At 54.5% G+C, this 11,781-nt stretch overlaps 1 protein-coding gene across 1 annotated transcript in view; it reads left to right on the top strand.

Annotated features, from left to right (window-relative positions):
* The window catches only part of CACNA2D4 (calcium voltage-gated channel auxiliary subunit alpha2delta 4), a 108,032-nt gene that overhangs the window by 81,993 nt on the left and 14,258 nt on the right, over positions 1-11,781 (top strand). The window contains exons 27-29 of the mRNA XM_037847314.1: positions 8,887-8,948; positions 9,982-10,026; positions 10,226-10,288. Coding sequence (XP_037703242.1) covers positions 8,887-8,948; positions 9,982-10,026; positions 10,226-10,288 — 170 coding nt within the window. The remainder of the gene's footprint in view (positions 1-8,886; positions 8,949-9,981; positions 10,027-10,225; positions 10,289-11,781) is intronic.

The raw sequence follows: 11,781 nt of genomic DNA, 5'->3' as shown, positions 1-11,781 counted from the left end.
CACAAACACAGGCACACACACAGTCACAAACACACAGGTCACACATGCGCACAGTCACAAACACACAAGCACACACAGAGGCACACACGGACACACATACAGGTCCCAGATGCACACAGCCACAAACACACAGGCACACAGGCACACACACAGGTCCCAGATGCATACAGCCACAAACACACAAGCATACACAGAGGCACACACGGGCACACAAACACAGGCACACACACAGTCACAAACACACAGGTCACACATGCGCACAGTCACAAACACACAAGCACACACAGAGGCACACACGGACACACATACAGGTCCCAGATGCACACAGCCACAAACACACAGGCACACAGGCACACACACAGGTCCCAGATGCATACAGCCACAAACACACAAGCATACACAGAGGCACACACGGGCACACAAACACAGGCACACACACAGTCACAAACACACAGGTCACACATGCGCACAGTCACAAACACACAAGCACACACAGAGGCACACAGAGGCACACAAACATACAGGGCATGCATGCACAAACCACAAACACAGAAGCACAAACAGAGGCACATACAGGCACATACACAGGCAGACACACAGACACACACATCCACACAAACACAGGTCACACATGCATACAGTTAAAAACACACAAGCACACAAATGCACAGGTCACACATGCACAAACCACAAACACAGAAGCACACACAGAGGCACACATGGGCACACAAACACAGGCACACACACAGGTCACAACATGCACACAATCACAAACAGGCACACAAACACAGGTGCACACACAAAAACAGGCACACATAGGCACACACACAAATCACATATGCACACAAGCACACAGGCACACAGACACAGGCACACACACAGGCACAGCGCACACAAATGGACACACACAGGCACACAGGTGAAGTGCACACACAAAGATGCACACATAGACACACACACAAGTGCACACACAAGCACACACTCAGGCACACATGCAAACATCAGGGGCGCTCACCGGCCAGGGAGGACGGTGCTCACCCCTGAAATGCTCACATTGCTGTGGGGGAAAAGCACCCGTGGACTAATGGCTTCCCATTCCAGGGAGAGGAGACGCTTCGTGAATCTCCACCGTCCCTCCCCTGCTCCTCCAGGCTCTCCCTTCCCTTGGCTGTACCCCGCTTCTGTCCCTCTCTGCTGTCTCCCCTTCCCTTTGGAGAGAGAGGGGCAGGACCCAGGTGGCAGAGCCTTTCTTTGTCCCCATCGAGGTCACCTGGGAAGGTGGGTCTGTCTCCTGTCTCAGCACTAGCAGGCCAGCATCCGCACCCGCCAGCGAAGAGCAGGCAGGGCTGAAGGCTGGGTCTTGCTCAAAGAGGCTGCTAGAAGGGCGGACGGCCATGGCCCTGACTGACAGCCCCCAGGAAGAGCCCTGAGCCACACAGAGCTGTTGGCACACAGTCATCAGGGCTCTCTGAACCTCAGGTCTGGCCAGGGTCCCAGGAGGCAGCCCCAGCCCAGCCCCCGGCATGGCACCTCCCGGCTCCTTGCTCTTCACCATGATGGAGAAGGGGTGCTTGGGGAAAGACTTTTTCAGGAACTCAGAGGTCTCTTTACTAACCAAACAGGATAAAGCAAGTTGGAAAAACTGATGTTGCAAGAGCTGGAAAGTGTCTGATCTAAAGTCAGAGCAAGCCGAGAGGCCCATCTCCCAGCTGGAGTGCAGACCCTAAGGGACCCTTCCTTTCAGCTCTGATGACCTGCCTGACAACTGGGGGCCATGGCAGTGTGTGTGAGCAGTGCGCCACCGCGTCCTGGTGTCCCTCTTCCACCCACCTGCTCTCCTTGGGGGATTCACAGTATGGAGGTTGCCCCATGAGTCAGGGGGCCTCTGATAGCTGCTGGGTGGGCACGGGCAGCCGGGGGGCTGGGACTCCTGCCCAGGGGAAGGGGCAAACATCTTTCACCTTTTGGGAATTCGCTGCCTCTCACCATGCTCTTTCTGAGTAGCTCCAGCCCTCACACAGATGCTCGTGCATCTTGCCCTTCAAGTAGACTAGGCTCTGCTTGTGCCCAAACCACTTCCCACGTCCCCATCTCCATGAAAACACAAGCCCTTTCCTGCACCTGCTGTGCTCTCCTCCCCTGTGGAGAGCCTTCCCCACCTTAACAACCCAACCAGAATGCCGCCTCCTTTATGAGGTTGTCCCGAATATTCCAAAGGACTTGCCCTTCTCCTGCTGGGGCTTCTTCTGGCACTTTGTTTGGGCCCTTCTGTGGCTCTCATCACATTCACACACTGTTGTCCAGGACTTTCCACGCTGTGGGTGCCTCTTCTCCCACAGTAAGGGCTGCTCCGGGAGCGGGACCCCTGCCCCACCTGCTCTTATGTCCTCCACTCCTTGGTGCCTGCTTGTCAAGTGAATGTGGAGTGGAAAAAGATGAAAGAGACAATGCACCGGGGGACTGAGAGTCTAGAAACTTCTCTCATTATCTAGCTGTTAGGTGCTCGGTGTACCCGGGGTCCCTGCCAGATCCCAGCTTGTGTTATAAAGTCATGCCCCTTCCTGACCCCACGGGCTCTCCATCTACCTGAAATGACAGTCTCTGGGCTACCCAGGAGGAGAGGGAGGAAGGAAGAGAGAGAGCAAACGAGCTAGGAGGTGAAGATGGAGTTTCTGACTCCTGGGGAGCACGGCCCCAGCAGGGATCGTTTCTGCGTGTGCACACAGCTGCCTTTTTTTGCCGTCTGGGATGACAAAGCAGCACGGAGGTGGCAGCCAGGACCCTGAGCAAAGAGGTGCATCTTGCTAAGCTGTCTGCCACCCATGGTCTGATTGAGGCTCTTTGTTAGGCTGTCTGCAAGCCGAGCTCTTACAGGAGGAAGGCACAGGAGCCCATCGGAGAGACGGAGAGACGGGAGAGAGGGAGGTGAAGAGAGCCCAGGGGAGGGAGGGTGGGCAGCCCGGGCTGGGGCAGGAGGAAGTGGCCTTGATTTGTCCTGCTTTATCTGGTCGAGCAGGACCCCTGGGTATTAAGTCTGAGTCTAAACCACAGACCCACCAATGTGCAGGCGTGGGGGTGAGGTATCCTCCTAAGCCTGGGGAAGCAGTGGGAAGGCCACGAGCCTCCAGCCCCTCTGCTTGGGTCTCTCACCAGGAGTTGGGAGGCCATCTGCAGATGTGTTGAATCGTCTCCTGCACTCAGCTGCCTTGCAGGAGGTGACCACAGCGAGGGGCAGCAGCCTGGTGTCCCCCCAGGCGGAAGCTCCAGGAAGGCCTCTGGTGGCAGCCCCTGCATCCCCCAGCTGCCCTCGGAGAGGAGGCCGGGGCTGCGGAGGAACAGCAAGATGCAGGGGGAGAGGCAGGACGTCACACAGAAGGATTTGAGATTATTAAAGCCAAGGGGCACATGCCTTTAGGCCTGGCAGAACCCCACGGTTGATTCATTAGTAAAGATACTTCCGTGCTCCTCGCTACCTTCCCACTCTATACCAATTTCATTTTTCAGTTCTTACCATGAGGAAGTTCTTCTTGGTGTCTTACTTCAATTCCCCATTGCTCAGTGGTTTCCCTCCCCCTGAGCCCTGCCCAAACTCCAGGATCTCAAGTGGAGTATCCATAAGAGGTTGGGGCTGAATTTGGGGGAAGGGAGATCGGGAAGGCTCTGAAGCTTAGAAGGAAGGAACAGTGAGATCTTTTAGAATTTTGCTTTCCACTCAAGTGGCTGACTCACTTGAGTTCACAGGTATTTATTTATTTAGTGCAAGAAATATTTATTCAGCCCTACTATGTGCCAGCAACTGCTCCAGGTGCAGGAAACAGACTCCCTTGTCTGCTATTAGGCCCCATTCTAATAGGGCAAGACTGAGGACAAAGGTGTAATGCAAGAACGTGAACAAGATTGTATCGGTCAGTAATAAATGCTCCAGAGAACCCGCAAACAGAAAGGAGAGAGAGGCTGCTTTACCTGGGGAGGTCAGGGACAACCTTGCTGGGAGATGCTGTTTGGGCTGAGATCTGATGGCAAGAAGGGGCCAGCCATGTAAAGTTCTAGAAGAAGAGCATTCCAAGAAGAGAGAACCATTGGTGCAGATGCCCTGAGGTGAGATGGAGCTTAGTGTGTTTGAGGGAGAAAGTGGTTAAAGTTGAAATCAAAAAGATCAGCAGGGCCAGCTCGCATGGGGTCTATTACAAAGGACATTAGGATTTGTTCTAAGTGCAACAGGACGCCTTTGGAGAGTTTAAGCAGTAAAATCAGTCTGGTGGCTGTGTGGGGAATAGATCACAGAGAGGCAGGGTGGGAAGCAGGGGAGGTGCAGGGACGTGGACAGATTGATTATGTGTTGGAACTAGGGTCTGCTGAACGTGGATGGGATGGGGGAAATGATTGCATTTAGGTGCATAACATGCCCTGAAATGGGGAAGACTCAAGGAGGCTCAGGTTTGCAGAATGTTTCAGTTTCCCAGCTGCTAAAATAAATACTACACTATGGGCTGGCTTACCAATAGGAATTTACTGGTTCATGGTTTCAGAGGCTGGAAGGTTTGCTTCCTCCCAGGATCAGTATCCTCTGGCAATCTTTGGGGTTCCCAGGCTTTTCTGTCACATGGTGATGCACATGGCGGTGTCTTCCTCCTTTCTCTTCTGGGTTCCGTTGGCTTCCAGCTTCTGCCTGCTTCCTGATGCTTCCCTCTCTCTGGCCTCTCTAAGGACTCCAGTAATAGGATTAAGACCCATCCTGAGTGAGGCAGGCCACACCTTAACTGAAGTAGCCTCGTCAAAAGGTCCTACTCGCTATGCGTTCACACCCACAGGGATGGGTTAAGAGCAAGTTCATGTTTTTCTGGGGCACCTATCTCCAAGCCTGAGTTCAGTTTTGAAAATGTTAGGTTCAAAATGCCTATTGGTGACCCAGGTGGAGCTGCCAAGTAGGCAACTGGAGTATCCTAAATTCTGCAAAGGATGGAAAGAGGCAAAGCATATAGAGCTTGCCGTGGAGGCGCCAATGGGAGTGAGATGAAACCTAGTCGGGGAGAGTCTGCTACATACTCCACTCCACCCAGAGTTTCGTTAGGGAAGAATTAATCCCCCGCCCACTCAGCACTCGCCATGTCAGAACCACAGGCTTTCTGAGCAAGCCAAGTAGAATGGGCCGAGTCTGGTTCTGGAACGATCAAGACCTCCTTGGCTACTAAGCTGAGTAGCCCCAGGCACACTCCTCACAGGCTGAGCGTGTGTGTCTCATCTTTTTTATGAACCACACGTGGGTCTACCGGTCCTGCACCTGACCACCCCGCTCAGCCACCTGGACCTGAAACCACAGAGAATCCCCCAGAGAACCCAAATGTTCCCATATCATGGGCCTGCTCTGCATTTGCACCGAGAAGGTTGGCCATGGTGTCACCTGCAGAATTGCCGTGCGCCTCGCAGGGAGGGAAGATGCCTCCTTAGCTATGAGCTCTGACTAGCTGCCCTGCGATGCTGTTCTGGTTTGCGGGCTGCTGTGACAAACAGCACACCGTGGGGCGGCTTAAACAACAGGAGTGTATTGACTCACAGTTTGGGAGGCCAAAGTCCAAACTCGAGGCATCGGCAAGGCCACGTTTTCTGCCCAACGTCTGCAGCGTCCTGGCGCTGGCTTGCCACAGTCCTTGGGGCTCCGTGGCTTGCATCTCTGCTCCCGTCACATGGAGATGTCCCTCTCCTGTGTCTGCTCTTCTGATTTCCACTGACTTCTGGCTCCTTCCTCCGTGGCCTTCTCTAACAGACCGTGTCCGAATGTCTTCTGCTTATCAAGGACTCCAGAATAGGATGAAGGCCCACCTGATTTGGTTGGGCCACACTTTAACTAAAAATAAAATCTTCGAAAGGTCCTGTTTACAAATGACTTCACACCCTCAGGGACGTGGATTTAAATTAAGAACCTGTCTTTTGAGGGAGCACATCATTAAATCTACCACAGGTGACCACCAGCCTTATGTGGCCACTTAAATTTAAATTAATCAAAATTAAATATAATTTTTACAATTCACAGTCACGTTGGCCACATTTCAAGCACTAGATAGCCACGTGGGCCTAGTGGCAACTGTGTTGGGCAGCGCGGATCGTCTGTTTCCATCTTTGCAGAAAGTGCTACTGGACAGCGATGCTCTAGAACAGTAGCTCCCAAAATGTGATCCCTGGACCAGCTGTGTATCAGCATCACTGGGGAACATTTTAGAAATGCAGGTTCTCAGGCCCTGCCCCCAGACCTACTGAATGAGAAACTCTAGGCCCAAGCTTTTATCAAACCTTGCAAGTGATGCTGATGCACACTGACATTTGGGAGCCGTGGCTCTCGTCTGAAATGATACGTTCATGCATAATCTCATCTGATCCTCGACAGTCTTCTCCTTGTTCTGCCTCTCTAGGGAAAGTATAAGCATGGCCCGTTTTACAGCTGGGAAACAAATTCCAAGATCACAATCCTGGCAAATCCAGGACTAAGACTCTGGCCCTTTGAACTCATTGTTTTCCCACCAAATTTCTCTAGGATCTTTCCAGATTGAAAAGAAAAAAAAAAAAAAAGAGTTTATCAAATCCTGATCTCCGAGCCGAACTAGAGCTCCAGCCCATCTTAGGAGAGCCGGCTGTGTACGCAGGAATGATGGTGACAAAAATTATTGTCATTCTGCTCTGAACCCCGCGGACATTGGGGGGACTTTAGAATTTGTCGTGAACACAGAGTAGTGGTTACAAACGCAGATCCGAGGTCGGGGGCTTGCCAGCTGTGTGACACCGGGCACACTCCTTCCCTCCCTGTCGCGGAAGCCTCACTTCTAAAATGAGCAGCTCCACCTACCTTTTGGGATTACTGTGAGGATGACACGGAATAACATCCATCACGCCGGAACGGTGCCTGCCTCTCTGACACGCTACTGAAGTCACAGAAGTGTTGGCCACAATTGTTAATTGCTGGCTTTTTATTAGTTACAGTGTTTTGGCTCATTAGAGTCGAAGGAGACACTCCTGAGCCTGTACATGAAGGACTAGCTGCATCTTGACCCCAGCTGGGCAGCAGCACCTTACCCAGTGCTCCTTGGCCAGGATGCAGCCAAATGGAGCCGCCTTGCGGCCACCGCAGCCTGTGCAAGCCAGAGGAATAAAAGACAGCCCAGCTGTCCCCCCAGCTCTGAACCCAGGCTCAGGAGGTGCTTGCCGATGGCATTTGTCTGCCTATTTGACAGGGCTGCAAATTAACGGGGCTGGGAGAACCGGCCAGCCTTCCTTAACCACGAGCTTTTCACCAGGGCCAGTTATGACCTTGGCCAGGAGGACACATTCAAGTGGAATCTGGCTGTCCTAAATGCTGGCCCTGCCCCATTCTCTCCGGCCAGGTGTCCACCTGTCTGAGCTGGCTCAGAATCCTAGACCCTTGCAATCTCAACATCCTCACCACCACTCTCATTCCTAAAGGGTCCTCCGGTTTGCAGCATCTTCCTGGAACCAAGGTGCAGAAGCAGGAGGAGCCAGTCGTCCCTGTCAGCCTTCCAACACTCCCTTGTCTTCTTTAGGAACGCCTAAAGGGCACGTGTCCCCTCCCCGGTTCTCTGGGACAATTCCACCATTGAGGAGGAACTTAGTAAAACGCCCCTTCCTCCGTGAAGCCCTCCCAGCCTCTCCTTAGCCCCATGCATGCCTCTATTGACTCTCAGGTCATGCAGTCCCACACACCGGGCCCTCCCCATGGATAGAACCCCCGTCACTCATCTTCGTGTCCCCTCCACCTGGCACAGCATCTGGCACTGTTACCAGCGAGTGTTTCAGCCACTTCAATGCCCTCGTTCCCATTTTACAGACGAGGAGACAGAGGCCCAGCGTGGGGGAGTGGCTTGCCCTCTCCCTTTGCCTCCTTCCCAAGCATGGGGCCTGCACTCCAATGTGCTGACTTGGGCCTTAGAGACATAGCAGCCCCAGGGGAGAGTCCTGCATCTACTCTTTCCTAGTGGGGCGACCCGGGCGAGCCCTGAAACCTCCTTGGCCTCCATTCCCCAGTCGTGAGGTCCTCATGGTGGCACCGCCTGCTCGTGGGGGCTGGGGAAGCTCACGCATGTGAGGGCACCTGCTGCCTCGTACGCACCGAATGCATTTTCGATATTATTATACCAGATGGTAGGAAGTTGGCCTAGTTTTGGGTTTCTTTTTCTTTTCTATGTAACCTGCCTTTTCTTTTATCCTTTGTCCCTGCGTTTTCCTGGAGCTCTTTGTCCCAGATTTCCCCCAGTGTGGGAGCAGCAGCTGGCGTTCTGCAAGCCTGTCTGGGCCTGGAAGGGACCCGGCAGCCCCCCTGGAGGTGGTGGCATTGAAAGAGCCCCTTTCGCGGGCTGGCAGCCTCTTGGGTTTCCCGGAACCTGCCTGCAAGCCTGGGTCAGCCTGGCAAGGAGCTGCCTTATGCTTCCTGAGCAGGAATGGAAACGCAAGCTGTGTTAGGCCCGACAGGCAGCGGCCCTGCCTTCCAGTCTCGAACAAATGGCTCCTTCTCTCCCCGCCTCTGTTTTCGCATCTGCGCGGGGGGGAAAAAGGAGGTGATCTGCCCAGGCCATCTGCTTTGAGTTCCAAGAGATGTGAGATGTGATACCATAGAATCTTAGTCCCCTCTTTTATCTTGGGGCATTTTCTGGCTTTGTTCTTTCTCGTCGCCCCCCTTCCTCCCCAGGAACCCCGGGTTCGCACTCTGTGGTCTGACTCAGTGCTCCCCCATCCGCTCTCCACCCCATGCTACATCTCCCCTCAGTTCCTGCGGGGAGTGCAGCTCCTCTCTTTAACTTGAATCTATTTTTTCTCTCCTTCTCTCCCCTCCCACCACCGGCAACCCCCCAAAATACACTCACCCTCCCTGTTTCCCTGCAGCAGTGGGCATCCAGATGAGGCTGGAAATCCTCCAAGGCAAATTCTCGGCCGCAACCCAGCAGGTGGGTGTGACGGAGCTGGGGCCAGGTCAGGCCAAGGGACCAGAACCATCTCCCCAGGGGGAGGGACACACCCTTCGGACTGCCTGGCACACCCCTGGGGCCCTGGCCCCACACTGGGCGCTCTCTTGGATCCGTCCCTCTCTGCCTCTCTCGGCTCCCCCACGCCTCAGCCACGGGTCTCACCCTGGCCGCCTGCCTCCCTCCCCACTTTTCCCTGTCCCAGCTCCAACCCAGGGGAAAGGGCAAGACACAGCAGCCCCTCTGGGCCTGGCCTGCATCTCACACAGTCTCTGCTGCCTTGGGCAAAGCCGCCTGCACGGCCTGCCCACTGCCCGGCCGCCGCCCAGGAAGGAGCCTGGCTTCAGCCCGTCCATCCTAGGGCTGAGCCTTGGCTGCTGTCCAGGCCGCTGACCACCCTGCTATCCTCCCATTGTACTGTTCCTTCCCACCTCCTCTCCCCTGGAGCCCTTCTGGTTTTCCTCTCTCTGCTCCACAAACCCCTCCAGCCTGTCCCCCTCACAGCTCGGGGCCACTCTAATGCCCTCTTCTATTCCTTTCCGCTGTTACCTTTTGCTTCATCCATACCTTGGGCAATTGGGGAAACTCAGGAACTGTATAGTGAAGAGGGAAGGGATGGGGGCAGGGGGGGCCCTGGCCCAGGAGCCTGGGACCACCACACCCTCGGATGAGGCTCACCTGCAATGCTTGGCTGTGCCACCCTTCACAGTTCCCGCTTCTCAGCACCCTGACCCACTATTGCACAGCTCACACACATGCATGCACACCATGTGGAGCCCACACATGCATACACACACACCATACAACCACACATACCAACCTAATACACGACTCATGTACCATACACACGCACCACACACACGCACACCCAGGAATGCACACCCCATATACACACCACACTATACTGTACACACACGGACCATGCCCCGCACACGCATACCATACGTTTACACAGGCACGTACACACACATACAGAAAGGCCCACACCATTTACACCTTCCCCTCTTCCTTCCAGTGCAGTGATGTGGACGGGCCGTGCCCAAAGAGCTGCCAGGACAGTGTAAGTGGGTCCCAGTGTGGAGAGGGTGGAGACGGGAACCTGTGTCCTCTCGGTGGGCCTCCCTCCCTGCAAGCTGGGCTCGGGGAAGGCACCTTTCCATTTGACATCGGGGCCTGCAGGCGTCAGGACAGGCGGGAGGACGTAGGGAGAGGTTTGTAGGGCCCCTGGCCATGACCTCCCCGCTGGGTTTCCTCCCCAGGACCTGGACTGCTTCGTCATAGACAACAACGGGTTCATTCTGGTCTCAGGGAGGCCCCAAGAGGTAAGTTAGCAGGAATATAGAATTAGGGAGACACACCCAACACCCCCTTGGTCCTAGAAAAGCTAAGGCCCGGGGAGGTAAACCTGGCTGAGAGCCAGTTAGAGTAGAAGGGCTGAAGAAAACGAACTCAGAACCTGAGTCACACAGCAAGGATACAAAATTCAGAGTTCATTTCCACTCAGGTGGGCAGAGAAGATACAACCTCTTTAGTTGTCTGAAATTGTCTTAGTTGGCCACAGGCTAGTTGGCTCAAATGACAGGGACTTACTGTCTCTAATTTGGAGGCTGGAATCCAAAACCAAGGTGTCGGCAGGCCACGCCTCCTCCAGACACCCTGGTCTCTACCCCGTCCAGTGGCCGCTGCTCTCCTCCTGTCTCCTCCCACTGGGTCCACACTTCCTCTGCTTGTAAGGACTCCAGTCACTGGATTAAGGCCCACCCTGATCCAGTTTGGCCTCATCTTAACTAATAGCATCTTCAAAGATCCCATCCACAATTGGGTTCACATCCACAGAACAGGGTACCGTTGGGACTTGACCCTTTCTTTGTCAGGGACATGATTTGCTCCATAATGGGAATCCGTCTGCCTTCCCCGTGGTTAGTAGGGAAATGTCCACCCACCCAAAAGTGAGAGGGACTCAGTAAAACCACATCTCAGCCCTTGCCCCCTGCCTGGCCATGCTGCACCCTGTGATTCCTGTGCCGTGGCTGTGCCTTCTGGGGGGCCTCCTCCCAGAGCTCAGAGCTCCCCTCCACACCCTGACTGCTCGTGACCTCCCTCTGCTCATCCTGGGCCCTGGAGGGTCAAGCCTTCCCAGTTCACCTTCTCTTCCTGTCTGGACCTCCCTTGTGTAGCATTCTTTTCTAGCCCACCACGCCTGCCCCTCCATATGCTACAGGCGAAATAAAGAGACGAGGGAGCCAATCAGTTTGCATCTAACGGTGGGCTTGGCGTCCTAATCCCCCGTCAGGCGTGTGACTGCCTCCCTGGACCGCATGGGCTCAGAAAGGCAAAGAGAACATGCAGGCGTCATTTTATGTTTGCTGAACCCCAGACTGGGCCCCAAAGTTTAACTATTTATTTAGCCAGGAATCCAGCTGGAAAAAAAAGCCTGTTCAGACCTGAACTAAACCTCAGTGCAGTCACCTGAATTATTTCCTTGAGCCATGCCTCCATTCTGAACCTCAACGGAAAAGATGTGGTATTTGGTTTAATGAAAGCGTAGCCACTAATCAAAAGTGGTTTGAGCCAGCAACTTCAGGCACCTGTGCCTCAGTTTCCCCTTCTCCAGAATAGGGAGTATGGGCAGAGTCGGGTCGTGCCTCGCAAGGCAGTGCCCTGGCCTGACGGGGTGGGGGTAGGGGCCACACGGGGCATCGGGAGATGGCGGGACCCAGGCCAGGGTGGAGGGCGGAGAGTGGGAAGGAGGGCAGCGGAGGGAGGAGGGGCACCACGGTGTCCTGGAAGCCAGTTCCTCGAGGATGGCTTCCAA

This window comes from Choloepus didactylus, chromosome 8 (genome assembly GCF_015220235.1).
Source record: "Choloepus didactylus isolate mChoDid1 chromosome 8, mChoDid1.pri, whole genome shotgun sequence".
NCBI classification, from domain to species: Eukaryota; Metazoa; Chordata; class Mammalia; order Pilosa; family Megalonychidae; genus Choloepus; species Choloepus didactylus.
The sequence above is the reverse complement of the archived record's forward strand: the minus strand, read 5'-3'. Positions and strand labels throughout refer to the sequence as shown.